Source organism: Diplotaxodon limnothrissa, linkage group LG20 (assembly GCF_057381915.1).
Source record: "Diplotaxodon limnothrissa isolate DT_005_m linkage group LG20, D_limnothrissa_male_GT1.1, whole genome shotgun sequence".
In the NCBI taxonomy this organism is placed as follows: domain Eukaryota; kingdom Metazoa; phylum Chordata; class Actinopteri; order Cichliformes; family Cichlidae; genus Diplotaxodon; species Diplotaxodon limnothrissa.
In genome coordinates, this window is record NC_140615.1 from 31,481,118 (window position 1) to 31,499,721 (window position 18,604).

The window sequence follows — 18,604 nt, forward strand, 5'->3', positions numbered from 1 at the left end:
ATGCAGCTAGTGTGTGCAACAGCAGATCAGGTTGTCCTGGCTCCTACAGATGCTTCACGGGACGCTGAGGAGGAGGTGAGTCGGCTCCGTCTCCTCGTATTTCCCTATGATTTTCCTGTTTTTCATGAAAATGGGAAATTAAAATCTGTACAGATAGATGTTAATTTTAGTCAGGCACTTTAAACCTCCTGTTTCATGCTCTTTAGGGTTTTTTTTTTTAATCAAAAGCGGTAGAGGATTGCAAAAAACGAGTAAACTGAATTGATTTTTAGCTTTACGGCTTCTGCAAAGCAAATTATGTGTAAAGCAGCAGGTGTCCAGCTTTCTAATAGGATTAAAGGAGCTGAAAGGTGTCAACAAACTCAGCTCCGTGGGCTGGAGGGAATTCTCTGTTCATCTCTAGTGCTTCCAACCTGACACCTCCGGCTGACTGGAAAATATTTTCTCCTCTTCCGACTGAAATTCATGATGTTCAAACTGAAGCTTAAAAAGAAAACAGAAAAGACTAAAGAAAACTGATGATTTTAGCTTTAGCTTTGCCATTTTTGCAAAGCAATAGGCAAATAACCTTCAATATAAAGCAGGCGTCTAGCCTTCGTCATCAGTCTCGGCTGTTCAGTTTATTTAAACAGATACTGGAGTGACTCCTGTATTTAGCTCCTGCGCAGACACCTCTGGCTGAATGAAAAATACTTTCTCACCTGCAGACTCTAACATTTACATCCTAAAGTGTTTCTTTCTGTCAGACTTGGCAATAATTTCAACAAAAACATAGAAAAAGAGGAAACACAAAAGAGATCTGATGACTTTTCTTTAGTTTTGACATTTAATTAGCATTTTGTGAATGAGTTTTAACTGCTGCAGTTTTTTATTATATAACTACTGGAGGATGAAGTTAAAAATCTGTTAAAGTATATATCATATAATAAATTATTAATATTACTGTATCCATGCAAGGTTTTACTGTTGGAGTTCATTTAAATCATTTTCTGTCTGCTAATGATTGTTTTTTTTTTAAATCAATAATTTATCTGCTGATTCTTTTATTGTAAAAATTTGGGATTAAATCAGAAACTCGGCCATGATCACCTCAAATGATTTTTAAAGCAGCTGCCAGTTCAGATGATTCACTGGCAAATCCCTTTAGCTGTTTTAGTACAAACTGAATTTAAAAAAGATGATGTTTAAAATGTAAACAAAACGGACTGCAATGATGTGCAAATGTCACAAACCCGCATTTTATTCACAATAGAGCACAGAAAACATATCAAATGTTTAATCTGAGAAATCTGACAGCATTTAAAAAAAAATCCTTTTTAAATTTGGTGACATTAACACATCTCAAAAATGTTGAGGCAGGTGTTTAAAAGGCTGGAAAAGTGGTACTTTTAACAACTGGAGAATCACTTTTCAAGTAATTAGGTAAAATGGCAACAACTAACATTGACTGTTTGATGTGAAAATAGCATCTTGGAGAGACAGAGTGGATCTATTTCTGAATAATGTTCATCAATGTAATATTGTGAAAACTCTGAATACTCATCATCTACAGTATGTGATATCATCAAAAAAATCGGAGAATCTCGAGAAATCTCTGTGCACAAAGGACGAGGTTGGCAGGTATGCCTGTGATGGACGGGTCTTCTGACAGCACTGCATTAAAAACAGACGTTATCACTGCATGGACTCTTCCAGGAATCATTGTGAACAGTTCACGGTGCCATCGACAAACGCAGTTATAAGCTCTAGCATGCAAATGACAATGAAGGTTTGACTGGATTTATATTTGATGACAGCTTGATTAAAGGCATTTAAAACGTGTGACATCCTCCTGCGACGAGCTGCTTTTTAGTAAGCAATCAGAAGCATGTTGCATTGTTATCCGCATACCAAAGTGTTTGACTCCAAACGTGGATGAACTTAGAACAACCTCATTAGGAGCTCAGATCATCAAAGTATGCAAGCAGTTTGCTGCGTTTAATCCAAATCCTGACCTAATTCAGTTTTGCCAACACAAGCAAACGCATCAGTTGACGAGCTCTGTGTAGACCAGGGGTTTCAAACTCCGGTCCTCGAGGGCCAGTGTCCTGCAACTTTTCCATGTGTCCCTGTTGCAACATACCTGAATACAATTAGTAGGCCATTAGCAAGACTATAGAACCTGACTGCATGCTGAGGTGAACATTCAGCCATTTGATTCATGTTACAGCAGCTCATGTGTGAATGAACATGATGCAATAAAAATACTTTGAGAAGTATATCTTTCCAAACACATTTACTTAAATTTACTTGAGTAGGGTTAGGGGTTGCCACTTCAGCATGCAGTCAAGTTCTATACTCTTGCTAATGACCTACTAATTTTATTCAGATGACACATGGAAAAGTTGCAGGACACTGGCCCTCGAGGACTGGAGTTTGAGCCCCTGGTGTACGGTGCGAACGTCCTTGGATGTTCCAGCATCAGTGTGCACTTCACGGGCAGTTTGGTGCCTCCTCAAACTTGGACTTGGATCTGATTTCATGACCAAGCAGGACATCTGTCTGATTTTGAATGCCATGTGTGGAGTTGCACCGGGAACTGAATTAGGACCTATAGACTTTCAAAAATGGATTAACAGTTCAAGATAAAACAGAACACTGGAGGCATATGGATGACATGACTCATGACCCAGGTGTGAGGTCATCATTATCCATGATGATCTACCCACTTCCAGCGAGTCAGTGGGTAGACCATGCTATAACCTCAACCAAGACGATGCTTTCTTTTTCTACTGCCCAAAGAAATTTGTTGTCTGAGACTAAGAAGTGTTTTTATGTCTGCAAATGCTGCATGCATCTACTGATGTCTGTCACACTCACCTGACTACAGAAGCACTTAAAACAATGAAAACTATGCAGAAATGGGCCTGTAAAATCAGACTTGGCCAGAGGTTCTTAGGACACTTGAACAGCTCTTTGCACACTTGGATTTTGTAGGTCCAACTTTGCTTTGGGTTTGCTGGGAAGCTGCTTAGGTCTACCTTTACCAGCCACTTCCATGTAGGGTTTAGCAATAGTTCAGGAGAGGGGATTTATTCACATACAGAATAAATTAGACTGCCCCGGTGCTCAGAATCTACATCAGGGCTGCCCAATCCCAGTCCTCGAGAGCTACTATCCTGCAGCTTTTAGATGCATCCCTACTCCAACACAGCTGAATCAAATGAATGGCTTGTTATCAGGCCTTTGCCAAACACGATGGCATGCTGAAGAGGTAATCAAACCATTTGATTCAGCTGTGTTGGAGTAGGGATGCATCTAAAAGCTGCAGGACGGTAGCTCTCGAGGACCGGGATTGGGCAGCCCTGATCTACATGATATGTGCTGGTGGTGATGAAGATGGCAAAGGAGGATTGGATAAGGAGGAAGCAAGTCAGAAAGGCAAATAACAGAAGAGCCCGGAGCTTTAAACCGCAAAGAAGAGAGGCTGATTGGGTAAAAGGAGGAAAAGAGAATGATTGGCCTACAGTAATGATGTTGATACTGAGTTTGATGGGAAAGAGGAAGTGATGTAAAGAATAGAGTAGCAGCCTGAACGCCAAGGAAAATCAAACAGATTAGCTCTTTATTGAATAAATGCATAAACTTCATAAATGATTAAAAAAAAAACCTGTTTTGGACGTTATTTAGATTAGTGATTATTTCAAATAAATACTCAAAGAATTTGGGGAAAATGGGTGTAATGAGTACAATAACTGAAAGAATGGAAAAAAGAAAAAAGAAACAAACAGTGCATCTGACAGAAAAAGAAAGGGAACATTTTCAAATGTTTTTATTTTTGTCTGGCCCATTTGGGATCAAATTGGTCTTTTTGTGTCCCGTGAACTAAAAAGAGATCAACACTTCTTCCCTAAACAAACAAATAAAGGGGTGGAGGGCTTCAAGAATCACAAACAAAGACACTCGGCAGTTTTTACAGTTCAGTGCACGCACGCAGACACAATCATAGAGCCCACAGGGCTCATCAGACCAAATGTGAAGGCAGTAATGAAGTCCTGTTGTTTGGCCAGTCTCCAGTGAACATCATTACAAACTTACGGGCAGTTAGGGATTTCCCCAAAACTGCACCTGATTCTAAGAATTTAACAATAAACTTTTTATAGTGACTGAAAATACATCAAATTAAGAAAAAGTTGAATAAATAAATAGATTTTAAATTAACTTGAGTGCTGTACTTCAACCCCCTTTTGAGGTGCTTGTATTAAACTTTCTAAAACGTAATAATAATCACCTGTATACAAAAGATGGACCAGGAAAGATTAACGTTTGTTTCACAGTTTTCCTTCATAACGATGTCATCGTCTTATCTTTCTGTGGTGTTCCTCTCCTGTCCCAGCCAGCATGTCCGTTTCTGTGATAACAGACACGTATACGTCCATCGACCGGCCGGCGGTCTCTGAGACCCCCACCGGTGCTAATGCTACAGAGCGGGAACGAGACGCCCTGCTGGCCGTGGCCGAGGTGGTGGTGCTGGCGGTCATCTTAGTGATGGCGTTACTTGGCAACGGGCTGGTCCTGGTGGTGTTGCTAAGACGAAGGCGACACCACAACCCCCTGCACCAGTTCATGCTGAACCTTTGTGTGGCTGACCTGGTGGTGGCACTGTTCCAGGTAGCAAACACTCATTCACGTTGTGGGTTATATGTGTGTTATACAGGTGTGTAATTGTAGTATTATCTGAAAATATGTGCAGATACAATAATCTGGAAATGTGATCTTTTTTTTACAGCTTGTAAACAAATACATAAATCTGGAAAAAGACAAACACACTGAAGTCAGCAAATGTCTTCACAGGTTTCCAAATATGCACACCTACATGTAAATGTGAACTAAACTGGGGTAAAAGTGCACATGAATCTATTATGTGGGGCGACCGTGGCTCAGGGGGTTGGGAAGCGTATCTGTAACTGGAAGGTCGCCGGTTTGATCCCCGGGCTCTCTGTCCTGGTGGTTGTGTCCTTGGGCAAGACACTTTACCCTACCGCCTACTGGTGTTGGCCAGAGGGGCCGATGGCGCGATATGGCAGCCCCGCCTCTGTCAGTCTACCCCAGGGCAGCTGTGGCTACAACCGTAGCTTGCCTCCACCAGTGTGTGAATGCGAGAGTGAATGAATAGTGTAAAGCGCTTTGGGTGCCTTGAAAAGCGCTATATAAATCCAATCCATTATCATTATTATGTGCACAAATACTTGTAATTTTTCATTGATTTTTTTTTTTTTTTGGTGTTTTTTGTATTTTGTACACAAATTTGAGATTTTAAATGTACATGCAAATTCAGAAAAGTGCACAGAAGTCTTTCAGTTTTTGCATTAATCTGTAAATTTGAACTGGAATATGTAAATGTGCTCTGGGATTTATGAATGAGCACACTAATCTGTACCTCGAGATTTTTAATATGCACAAATGTCTGTGTGTGTTTGTGTGCATGTGTGTGTGCATAAAATTTGTGCATCATATACCACAACTCTCCACAGAGAAAATATATTGCGACATGTTACTTCAAAAGCATATATCCTTCCTCCCTCTCCTCTTCCTCTCTGAGGTGTTGCCCCAGCTCGTGTGGGACGCTAAGGGACGCCTTCCTGGTCCTGACTTCTTATGTCGCCTGGTGAAGTACCTTCAGGTTCTTGGAATGTTTGCCTCCTCCTACATCATCGTGGCCATGACAGTGGATCGCCACTATGCTATCTGCTGCCCCCTGCAGGCACATCGCAGCGGGGCCACGAAGCGCTGGAACAGCTTCATCGTGCTGGCCTGGGTACTGTCGCTGCTGCTCAGCCTGCCACAGGTATGCCAAAGAGGCTGGCCACAGATCTGCTCCTGAGATGCATAACTTAGGTTCTGATTACCGTTAGGCTCTTAAAATTAACATTAAAAAGAGAAGAAAACAAGGTGATAGTCAAAGAAAGGACAGGGGCATCATTCTGGTCTTAAGCTGTTACTTTAAAGGCCTATCATCAAATTCACATATGTTTGCCTTTAACTTTGAAGATAAACAGAGGTAGTGTCCCATTTTGTCACATTTCCAACCAACACTTTTATCACGTTAAAACACGAAGTCGTAAATAAGCACCGTGCCAATTAAAATCTTATAGAAGAGAGCACAAACACAAAATCAGACTGTTTGCTGTTTCCATCATCTCTTTGCTGGTTTGCAGGTCTTTATCTTTTCCCGTTCTGAGTTGGCTCCAGGTGTGTATGAATGTTGGGGCAATTTTGCCGAGTCCTGGGGCCTCAAAGCCTACGTGACGTGGATGACGCTAGCCATCTTCATCCTCCCCGTTCTGATCATCACCATCTGCCAGGTAGAACAGAGAGAACCAGAAGACAAGATGCTTCTGGAAACAAAAATTTACCCTCTCTCGTCTTTCTTCCTTTAGGTGCGAATCTTCAAGGAGATTCATAACAATCTGTACCTGAAATCAGACTGCCGCCTGTCCCCCGCTGCTCTCCCTCAATTAAGAAAAGAAACCCAGAGAGGAAAAAGAGGAGGAGGAGAAGGAAAGTCTAATGTCCCCTTCTATGTTTCCCCCCTCGTGTACAACAACCCTGGAAATGACTGCAGTTTGGACCCTGTGTCCACCTATCAGCACCTCCCGATGGGTGATCATTCTTGGACTCTACAGTAGCTTTGCATGATTCACTAATGATAATAATGCTTATTTATCCTACACTGAGCCTTGAGATGGACGTATCTATAAGCCTTAAACCTGCAATAGTTTATAATGGCCAGCAGGGGTCGACTGCTGTAGTTGGTAAAGGACAACAGTCTGTAAAGAAGCTTATGGAGAAACAACCCTCATGCTAATTCATGTTTCCTGATTAGTTTAGGCGCTCAATCACAGCTCTGCAGTCCTGTTGAAATCAACATGATGTTCATTTGGTAAATTATGGTCCTCACTGGTCTGCAGACAGTTAATTATGTATATGAATTATGGAGTGTTTTACCACATGACTGGCACGTCACCACCTAAGAATGTGCACTGTTCTTCAGTTTCTCAGTCAGCAGTTATGAATAGAATAGAATAGAATAGCCTTTATTGTCATTGTACAGAGTACAACGAAATTGGAGTGCCACTCCCTTGGTGCAAGTTTCAATAATAAATATAAATGTAAAATATAAAAAGTACAAAAAAACCAATCGTAAGTACTCAAACAATAGTATGTACAATATATACAGGATAGCAGCATTAATATAATGACAGTATGAATAGCAGCATAATATAATGACAGTGACGGTATGGAATAGGTTCAATTGTTTTTGTGCTTATTTACTACGGTGATAGCTCTGGGAAAGAAGCTATCCCTGAATCTGTTTGTCCTGGTTTTATGTGACCTGTACCGTCGGCCTGACGGTAATAGTTCAAACAGTTGGTTGCTGGGGTGAGAGTGGTCCTTGATGATATTGCCAGCTCTGCTGAGGTACCGAGAGTTTGCAGTGACCTCCAGGCTGGGCAGAGAGCAGCCAGTGATCTTCTGGGCTGTGTTGATGACCCTCTGCAGTACTTTCCTGTCTGCAGCTGAGCACCCTGCATACCATGTTGTTATGCCGTACATTAGGATGCTCTCTATGGTGGCTCTGTAAAATGTCACCAGCAGCCTCTCCTCCAGGTTGTTCCTCCTGAGCACTCTCAGAAAGTGGAGACGCTGCTGGGCCTTTTTAACCACCGCTGTAGTATTTGCAGTCCAGGAGAGGTCATCAGATATCTGCACGCCCAGAAACCTCATGGAGCGTACCCTCTCCACACAGCTCCCGTGAATGTAAAGTGGGGCCGGGTCTGCTCTGCCCTTCCTGAAGTCCAAGATAAGTTCTTTAGTTTTCGTGGTGTTCAGTTGGAGGTTGTTAACTGAACACCACTCAGTCAGTCTGTTGACCTCATCTCTGTAGTCCGACTCATCCCCCCTTGAGATGAGTCCAACCACTGTGGTGTCATCTGCGAACTTTATGGTGGTGTTTGAGAGATGGGTAGGGGAGCAGTCGGATGTGTAGAGCGTAAACAGGAGGGGACTCAAAACACATCCTTGTGGAGACCCGGTGCTGAGTGTGATGGTGCTGGACCGGTGGGGGCCGAGTCTGACAGACTGTGGTCTATTTGTCAGGAAGTCCTTGATCCAGAGGCAGATGGGGGTGGAGAGTCCCAGGTGAGACAGTTTCTGGACCAGGATCTCCGGGATGATATGATTGAATGCTGAGCTGAAGTCCAGAAAGAGCATTCTCACATAGCTTCCTCGGTGCTCCAGGTGACTCAGCGCAGTGTGGAGCGCTATGGTGATAGCGTCCTCGGTGGAACGATTTGTCCTGTAGGCAAATTGGTGGGGGTCCAGAGTGGGAGGCAGACCGGCCCTGATGTGCTGACAGACCAGTCTCTCAAAGCACTTCATCACTACAGACGTAACTGCAACAGGCCTGTAGTCATTTGGGCTGGCCACAGCTGTCTTCTTGGCGATGGGGATGATGGTGGAGGTTTTGAGGCAGGGCGGGGACGGTGTTTGATGACAAGGAAAGGTTGAAGATTTTAGTGAAGACTCCGGTCAGTTCGTCAGCACATGCTCTGAGAACCTTTCCATGTATTCCATCAGGACCTGCCGCCTTCCTGGGATTCACTGACCTTAGAACACACCTCACTTGGTGCTCCCTAAGTGTTAGTGTGCCAGTGCTGGGGGCGGGTGGAAGTGGTGTGGCAGCTGAGGGCCTGGTCGTCTCAAATCGGGCGAAGAAACGGTTTAGATCCTCAGCCAGTGAGGCATCAGTCCTAGATGTTGCCTGGTTATTGCTTCTGTAGTTGGTAATGTGATTGATCCCCTGCCACATTTTTCTGGGGTCGTTGTCAGCAAAGTGATCTTCAATCCTCCTCCTATAGGCAGCCTTAGCTTTCCTGATGCCTCTACTCAGGTCTGCCCTGGCCGCCCTATACGCAGCCCTGTCCCCTGACTTGAAGGCAGTGTTGCGGCTTTTTAGGAGGGATTGCACTTCGCTATTCATCCAGGGTTTTTGATTTGGAAACACCCTGACCCTTTTGTTGACGGTGACATTGTCAACACAGTTCCTGATGTACGAGAGTACAGTGTCCGTGTACTCCTGGAGGTTGTGGCTGGAGAATAAATCCCATACAGTTGTTGAGAAGCAGTCCTGCAGTTGAGAAAGGGCATGGTTGACATGTTGGTGCTGCTCAGGTAAACTAAACTTTCCATAAAAACTCTTCACCCATTTCTGATCATGCTTCAGGCACTTGACTTATTGCAGTCTTACTCCTAAAGCAATGTGGTGGTAGAAGGTGACTAAGATCTGGAGTATGCTCCTCATCTCATGCCTGAAATTAGCTAATATGTGCTTTTACTACAATCAAAAAGTTATATATAAAAAATTAATAAATAAAAATGTAACCATATTTATGGTCTTAACTCATGAAATGAGGAAATTCAGGGAGAGTGAGCGTCACAGGAATGTTTTTGTCCTCGTCAGCTCAGCTGCAAGCCGGCGTCCCACCAGATCCAACAACGCCCTCTGCTGCCTGCTCACCACACCCCACCAAACTGCCTCCTGTCAGAGGTGGAGAGGTAACAGCAGCCATGTCAAAAACGGTGAGGATGACGCTGGTCATTGTGCTTGTGTACTCGCTCTGCTGGGCCCCGTTCTTCAGCGTCCAGCTCTGGGCCGCCTGGGACCCTGACCCACCTCAGAACGGTACACACACACACACACACACACACACACACACACACAGTCCTGCCAGACCAACTTGATGTAATTTTAAGGATTTTTTTGTTCTCTACATCCCTAAAAAAAAATTAAATAACTTTACATAAATACCTTTAACCCAATTTAAATGGAGCAGTAATCTGTCAGGGTGTTTCTCCGCCTCTCATCCTGTGACAGCTGGTGCAGGGTCCAAACTGTACAACACAAAGATGCCTTAGACATGAAGTCATTGTGTTAACTTTAAAACTCTCTAATAAACTTTTATATACAAGACTACAATAAGTACCTCTGGGCTACCAAAGATACCACCCTGAAGCAGAGTTTGACTTGATGGCCTGATCTGCAGTCCCCTGTGCCATTTACGGACCTCCTCCTCCTCCTGTGTGTGTACACAGGTGTAGCGTTTACCCTGCTGATGCTGTTGGCCAGTCTAAACTCCTGCACCAACCCCTGGATCTACTCCGCCTTCTCCAGCAGCGTCTCCCCGGAGCTTCGTCTGCTGCTTCACTGTCGGCCGCACACTCGGCGCCGAGCTTCCGAAACAAACGACTCCACCATCACGCACACCTCCAACTGAACACTGGACACGATGAAGGGCAACTCCCTCTCAGTGGCACAGCTGAGTCGGCTGATGTTTAAGGAAATATTAGTTGAACTTTTAAAATGAGACCCGAGTGAACCTATGTGAAGGGGCGCTGAAAATGAACAGGGGTGAGTGGAGCGAGGATTTTTATTACAATAGAAATATGTGGAAAAAAATTCTAAAACAAAAATGTAACTGTGTGTATTGCCTTAGCCATGAAAAACACAATAACTACATTATTGGGCTTCGGCACTGCAGAGCTCCATCACTCACACACCCTCCATGACACCATGGAAACCACGAGTCTCTCCAAAGACTACAAAAATCCATCTTCCAGCACCTGTGAGGCTCATTTCTGGGTCGTGTTTGTTAAATCTGAATGTTAGAGCTATGCACTCATTCCATTTCATTAGGTACACCAGTGCAGATTCTTAAATCAGCCAATCAAATAACTTTGTCTGCACGACTGAAAGCACCATGTTGAGACAACCAGCTGAAGTTCAAACCGAGAATCACAACAAGTAATTTAAGTGATTTTGGAAAAGGTGTGATTGTTGGTGCCAGACAGGCTGGTCTTTCAGAAACTGTTGATCTGCTGGGATTTCCACACACACACAACCATCTCTGGAGTTTACAGAGCTGTTAAGAAAGAGAACATATCCAGTGAGCAGTGATTCTCTGGGTGGAAAAAAGCAAAACTATACAATAACTCATAACTCCTGGCTATAACCAAAGTATGTAAAAGTAAAAGAGGCAAAAGAGCATCTTTAAATGCACAACATGTTAAGCCTTACAGCAGATGGGCTGCAGCAGCAGATAAGCACGCTGGGTGCCCCTCCTCTCAGCTAAGAACAGGAAACTGAGACTAATTTACACATGCTCTCCAAAATTGGATAATGGAAAATTAGAAAAACATTCACATGGTAGGGGTCAGAATTTGGAGTGAACGAGCACGAATCCATCCCACCTTACACCAGCAGGCCGAGCTGCTGGTGTGGAGGATATATTCTGGCATGCCTTTTGCCACGTGGCACCAAATGAGCGTGGTTTAAACACCGCAGCATACACACAGATTGGTGCTGTCCGACCCTTCTATGTCTGATGGTTGCATCCAGCAGGATAACACATCATAGAACTCAAATCATCTGAAACTGGTTTCTTGGATTTGTATGTCCCCCTTGATCTCAAGCCAACAGATAACAGATGTGCCATGAAGAATCAAGGAAGTCTAACCCTGTACTAGCAAGGTGTACCTAATGAAATGTCCAGCGAGTGTGAATTTGTCATCGAGTTTCACGTTTCTCTCTCGTCAAGCTTCTGTAAGTATTTGCTTGCTGTGGTAGCTTCAGGTATATAGAGATGCCTCCTTTTCAGGATTTGAGTGCAAGAATTTAAGTTTTATATAAAAATGTTAGACATGTGTAATGACTGTAAATGTACAGTTTTTCTGCTAATTTTGAAAAAAAAAAAAAGCTTTATTTTTAAGTTACAGAATCAATACAACAGGTTTCATTTTAAAAACTGTTTATTCTCAACACTCAAAATAATAAGAACACACATAAAAAAATCCACAGCAACTAAAAGAAAAAATATTACAGAAACTAAAGTTTTGTCCGCTTTATAAAAACACTAAAAAAGGCGACTATTATAATACCGTTTTAAAACCCAGTTTAAATGAAACATTATCGCCTCCTTTCAGTGTGTCACTTCACAAAACGCTCATCCTGAAAGTAGAACAACTTTAAATTTGAAATGACCATAATTCAGAAAATAAAACCTAGAATAACAGTTTATCGATTACCAACAAGTTCATGAAGGTCAGTTTTTTGTTTTTATTTATTTTTTAACGGAGAAAAAAAAATCAGGGTTTGGAGCAGTCGAATGTGGCCGTACTGATGCAGCAGATGCTCTTTCCCCTGACATATGAACCTGTTGAACAGGTGGATACTTCAGCGAGGAGAGAGACCAGTTTCCCCATTGGTACCAGTAGTACCTTTACAAAAATACACATGAAGAAACAAATTCACACTTTGTAATTAATCACTTTGAATACTAACATTTGGTCATATTTAGTCACCAAAATACATAATAACATAATAAGTATCCATTCCTACTGAAAGGGAAACGTAAAATCTGTCGCCCAATCGGAAGCTTTCCTCTGTGAGGAAGGAAATGCTCGGGCGACCGTGGAAACGTCTCATGTGGGCAGGGACTTTATCCGATTCTAAAGCTGGTCATGTGCAATATTTCTGTTACTCTCAACGTGATGAAAACAAAGATGATAACCGTGTTAGTCCCTCTCCCAACACGTTCTCAGCTTTCAGCCCCGTTAATTCACCCGGTTAAATCTGTCCTCCTGATATGAGTAATTCTGTACACTTCACAAACTGACTGAACTTACAATGAATGAAATGACAAAATCCCCCCAAACTTTAAACCTACCTGCTGGAACACAAACACACCTCACTCACTCACGTCGCCACTGATCCAAATACATTAAACTCTATAAAAAGGACCTCGTTAGATTGTCGTTTCCTGAAAGCTAAAATATTTTACTTTTTTTGTAGGGATTTGTAGAAACTGAACTAAACCGTTTTCACTATTCAAATACCACAAATGTGCTGTTCTGCGCCCCAAAAATTACATTAAAAAAAAAAAACATTTTTGTAACAATGTTCAGAGCACACAGAAGCCACCCAACCATCCATCTACTCCGCACAGCTTCACCCCCTCACACGCACCAACGTGTGGTGCCGTTTATTACCCAACCCAGCCTGCAGCTCACGTGGTGGATGCATCAGCAGGGTTGGAGCCCGTCTGTGTGACCTGTTCCGATGATGTTCATAATCTTCATCAGTTCAATAAAAGATCAGAGCTGCTCTGAAATTCCACATTTCTGCCTCCATACCTGCATCCTGACCTAGTTTCATACCGCTCAGAAGATTCCTACATTACAGCTTCCTGATTTTCCACAAACAGGAAAACTGATATTTGTTATTCTACATTCCTAAAATGTTAAAAAGAAGAACCTTAACTTTTCCCTGTGTTGTAGTGAACTACTTTTTACCCCATATTTTTTTAATTAATTAAAAAAAAATCCTAACTAATATTATGATTAACAATGTGGATGCGAGCGCTTACATCCAGCCCTTGAGCAGTGAAGTGATTGTGCAGAACACGAGGGAGAAATTTCTGTATTGTAACATGTATGGTGACTTATTAAAAAAAAAAAGTTAAAAAGTGTGCGCACGAGGCCCTGAACCTTTGTGACAGCTTGAGACCCTGAGACAAAGTCCTCGTTACTTTCCGGGATGGTTACAGTCACTCAGTCGGCTGTGCGTCTATCTGGTGTTTATGCAAGCAGCACCGCCTGGAACGCTCTCAGTTCACCAAAAAGGCACGTCAAAGACCAAAAACCGGAGGTCTGAATGAGGCCGAGCGCAGATTCACATCAGCGTCACCGCAGCAGGCCTCTGGTTTTAATCATGGAGCGGTTTCTATGGCTTCAGGGTGGTGTAAAAAGGGATTATTCTCTATAAAGATGCTGTGTGGTTGTAACTGCAGCTCTCGTGCGTGTTCATTTCTTCCCAAGTTTGTCCGTTTACACTGTGTCCTCATCCATCCTGGAGACTTCGTCCATTGTGACAGCTGCTGGTACGCCATCCTCGCTCGATTTTGCCGGAGAAGAAGGCGGCAGCATGGCAGCACGCACCTCTTTGGGCTCCTCCCTCTCTTTTTGCTCCTCCGCTTTCTTTTCTCGGTCTAACATGTGGTAGTTGATGCCCATTCCCACAAAGAGGAAGATGCTTCCTATAATGAGGACGATGCCGCAGGTGATGTAGGTGAAGTCATAGTGTTGGTAGTAGTTATAGAAGCTGCCTGGAGGTGGGCAAAAGAAAGGAGATTCAGATTTTATGATCTGCGTCAACATTTTAACAATTATTACACCGATAATCTTTGACATCAAGTTTTATAACAGCCCAAATCTCCACCCTCCCTCTCCCTGGGATGTCTTACCTGTCAGTGGTGGGCCCAACAGCACCGGCCCACACTCCACGATGGTGACCAAACCCACAGCTGAAGAAAACCTCTGAGCCCCCACCAGGTCCATCAGCGTCTCAAACAGCACAGAACTCAGCCAGCCAAAACCAAAGCCAAAGAAGACAGCGTAGATCACAAATCCCGAGTAGTCTTTTGAAATCGGCGCCAGCACGTGACACACACCGTTGTACAGGACGGATGCAGCAAAGTAGTACTGGATCCTGGGCCGGACCCATTTGGTGTTCGCCAGAAAGCCCATTGAGGGCCGAGCAAACATGTCGATGAACGCCAGCACTGACAGAAGGAAGGCCGCCTTTTCTTTGCTGATGTCCTTACTCTTGGCGTAATTGGAGAGGAAGACGAGCGGAGAAAAGAGACCAAAGAACATGACGAAGTTGCCCAGCAGGTAGAGCAGGAAGCCGCGGTGCTTGAAGAGCGTCAAGTCGATGAAGGAGTTGATTTTCTGCAGCACCGTCCTCTTGGGCTGAGGCTGCCCTGCTTCCACCGCCTCCACTTTGGGCGGCTGAGGTTTGGGGCCGATGGGACGCATTAGCGAGCCGGCCACGCAGCAGTTGAGCAGGAGTCCACCGAGGATGAGGAAGCTGCCTCTCCACCCAAACTCATCGTACAGCCAGGAGTTGAAGGGAGCCAAGGTCGACAGAAACACGGGGCTGCCCGCCATGGCGAGGCCGTTGGCGATGGGCCGGCGCTTGTAGAAGTATTTACCGATCATAGTGAGCGCCGGATTCAAGTTGAAGGCCAGACCCAAACCTGGAAACGAGGGCACAGAAACAACATTAACAAGAAAACAAAACTCAGCCATCAAAAGAAAGTGTCATTTTGAGGATTTACTCAAGAAAACTGATGAAAAACAAACCTCCAATTACTCCAATGAAGAAGTACAGCTGCTGCACCGTGTTGCAAAAAGAAGCTGCAACCAGACCAGACCCTGATAGACAACCGCCGAGGATGATGATCGGTCGGCTGCCGAATTTATTCACGAGGATGCTGCTGATTGGACCTGGAGAGGAACAAGAGAACGGTAAGAAAGAGAACCATCACCAAGTAGAGTGATAGAAGAACAGAGTTAAATATTTAAAGTACATCTGTGGCCAATATTTTGCAGCCAGCACAGCAGGGAGGACTAACAAGCTGGTTCAGCAATTTCCCATTTTTCACCAAAGAAGAAGAATATACACTTTTTGATCCGTGCCAGTTTAATTCCACCCAGTTTTTGAGCTTAAGTACAAATTTTCTTTTCTTCTACCATGTCAGAACTAACTACGGTATTTTCCTTCTTTTATTTATTTATACATACATGAGATTTAATCTTTGGTTTAAATAAAATGAGGTACTTAAGATGTCTCCTTGAGTTGCTATTAGGATTATTAGGAATTCCACCTTTTTATGCCGCACTGAAAACAACTTGAAACCATTTCATGATAAAAACCAGCAGGAAACTGAAAATCTGTTTACTGATATTTTAACTCGTGTTTAATACGATTAAATCCCCTTTAAATCAATTAGAATGACCAGAAGCCAGATAATTGGCAGAAGTTAATCTAATTTATATTTGTTGAGCTCCTGACATGAAATACTACTTTTAATAACTGCGTGACGGACTGCCTCTGGTAACACCACCCACTCAAACATGTGTCTCAAGTTTATGCCACATCTACACCATCAAAGAGTAAATACTCAAAAAAAAATGTGTAAATTAAATTTAGGGCATCTTACAGACATGGATTCAATGCTTTTAAGACCTTAAGAATTACAGACAGACTGGAGAGCAGATTCACCAACAGGTGGTGCTATGACAGCACAAATGAAAAACTGGGACAATGCTTGCATAACAGCAAGAGTTATAAGATGTTCACTAGAGAAAGAGGGGAGGAAGGAGTGAGGCGGGAAAGAAATGGGTGAGGAGGAGGAGAAGGGAGCCAGGCAGAGGAGGCCCACGTGTCTCCGCCTGCCTGCCAGGCTCGCTATGAATGGGCCTTCACATGGATCCAGGCTGACAGTGAACACTGGCTCTGCTGGATACGAATACAAACTGAAGGCCTGCACATGAGCCTACAGTTACTGCTCGTACAGCATTTTGTTTTCTATAATGTAAACCAAATATCTTTGGGGTTTACACAAGTCAGGAGAAAGATAAGATTAATGGTGACCAATTACAAATTAGAAACATTTCCAAGTTTCCACTCACATCTGGTCTGACTCCCAGTGAAGACTAAAGTGCAGTTTCGCCACTTGTGCGTTTTCCCTTGGGTTCATTTCATTATTAAAGGTGTGAGAGGTGCATTTAAGTCGACCCTTATGTACCAACCATGACTCAGTCGTTTCCCCTCACACTTCAGGTACAGCATTAGTTAACTTAATTCTGGTATTAGCTCCCTGAAGTTAAGATAAGACATTTCTGAAAGCTGCACGGTCAAAGTGGTGCATCTTGGTTTCAAAACCAGCACATCCTTTACATCTGTGAGGCTGACTAACACAAGGACAGTGAGCTTTTTCAACCCCAAAGGAGCTGGTTGGCTCCTCCTTCCTAAGGAGGGACGGACACTGAAAGACAGCCGTCACGGCTGATTAGGGATAAACATCAGGATAGTCATGGCTCATCAATAGGGAACCTAAGGTGACTCCACAGCTTCCCAACCAGACATTTATCACAACGTGTTCCACAGCAATATTTTTGAAATCCTGCAGTCATCAATAAATAATTTGTAATCATGTCCAACAATAAGCTCCAAGAGGACAGAGAGAGGAGGACAAAAATAGAGTCTTTAAATATTCATGATTTTAGAAGACTCAAAGACTCAAGTGCACTTAGCCAGCAGCCATTTCCATTTCACTCGGCCTGGGTCCTTCACGTAGACCACGGTGGCCTTGCCCTTCAAACTGGGCAGAAGGCCACAAAGACCGAGGGCGCTCTGGCTGCACGAGCACTTACTCATGCACCGTCTAAATACCTCTGTCTCGGACAGCTCGCTTCTGTGTTGTGTCTGTCCCCGACTGAGGGTCTGACCGGCTGGCACAAAGCCCAAGCTGGGCAGGCTGCCATGTTCAGGGTGGTGGGTTTCCACGTTCGAGTCAAACGGGTAAAGTCGTGCTGTGCTTAAAACAAAGACTTGTGCCTGCTGTCAGAGCTTGTTGGAGCTTCACGGTAAACTGAAGTGAAACTGCACAAAGACAGGAATAAGTACAAACCCTCAGCACACAGGCTGCACATAAACAACTCCTGACAGTGTTTGCTGGCAAAGCACAGAGAGCAGTGTTCTCAGATATTATATAAATGATCCCTTCTCCCCCTCCTTCATTTGCTCCCTTTCTCCCTGTGACACCACAAAGACTTGTCCTCATCTCCACTCTGACACAGCATCCACAAGCAGAGAGCAGTCAGGTGTGCAAGCATCTAATTTTAGCACCGACCCTTCTGCTTCAGTCCAGGACTAGATTTATTTAAATAAAAGCATCCCAATAACAGAGCGCTAGCATGTCTTAATTTCATTTGTTTCATTAAACAACGACTGATCAGACTCCGTGGCAAAAAGAAAACTGCAGAAGAAACAGCTGATTGGATTTGCCCCAACAGTTCTACTGCATCACATTTCTCCACCAGCCACATTACTCACAAATCAACGTCCCTCCATCTGGCCTGCATTAAATGAATCCTTTTTTTTTAAAAATAAATAAATTGTTTTAAAGCTCAGTATGACCATCACATTCAAAACATCTACAACTACTTGATTCAGGCAGAAGAAGAACTGAGGAGTTGCTCCAAAGCTCACTATAAGCTAAATCGGTTTTATTTATGACACTGACTCATGCAAAACTACTCTAGGCCAAAGTTAAAAATATACAGACAATCTGGCAATGAAACTGCCGTTTCAGTGCATATTTTATCACTCATTGTTCAATGCTCATCCGAAGCCACAGCACAGCAGGGTTTGTAACAGAAAAACACTCATTTTCTAACACTGGAAGCCAATATGAATGAATGCAAGAGAAAAACAAAACAAATTGCCAGCAGTGTCAACAGGAATAAAAATGGACAATAAAACATTGTTTGTGTTTGGTGACCAAAAGTGAACTTCAAACTCTTTTTGCTCTAAAACATCAAGACACTAAAGAGCCTCTGCTCTTAGTGCAGCACAATAAGCACCAATTCCCACTCATCCCTTCTTCAGACACAGGCTCTTTTTCCTCCTACTGACTCAGAAAAGTCCTTAGATCACAAG

At 43.4% G+C, this 18,604-nt stretch overlaps 2 protein-coding genes across 2 annotated transcripts in view; one reads left to right on the forward strand and one right to left on the reverse strand.

The window, feature by feature from the left end:
- Nucleotides 1-10,316, forward strand: LOC146611217 (vasopressin V2 receptor-like). The gene is made up of 7 exons (XM_085344169.1): nucleotides 1-79; nucleotides 4,376-4,650; nucleotides 5,582-5,827; nucleotides 6,198-6,344; nucleotides 6,420-6,642; nucleotides 9,503-9,724; nucleotides 10,135-10,316. Exons 1-7 carry the CDS (start codon nucleotides 1-3, stop codon nucleotides 10,314-10,316), a joined length of 1,374 nt encoding a protein of 457 aa, XP_085200295.1.
- Nucleotides 10,317-11,860: 1,544 nt separating this feature from the next.
- Nucleotides 11,861-18,604, reverse strand: part of LOC146611218 (monocarboxylate transporter 1-like) — a 32,678-nt gene continuing 25,934 nt past the window's right edge. The window contains exons 3-5 of the mRNA XM_085344168.1: nucleotides 15,241-15,384; nucleotides 14,340-15,134; nucleotides 11,861-14,201 (exon numbers count right to left, since the gene is read on the reverse strand). Of these exons, the coding sequence (XP_085200294.1) occupies nucleotides 13,924-14,201; nucleotides 14,340-15,134; nucleotides 15,241-15,384 (1,217 nt within the window). The 3' untranslated portion in view covers nucleotides 11,861-13,923. The remainder of the gene's footprint in view (nucleotides 14,202-14,339; nucleotides 15,135-15,240; nucleotides 15,385-18,604) is intronic.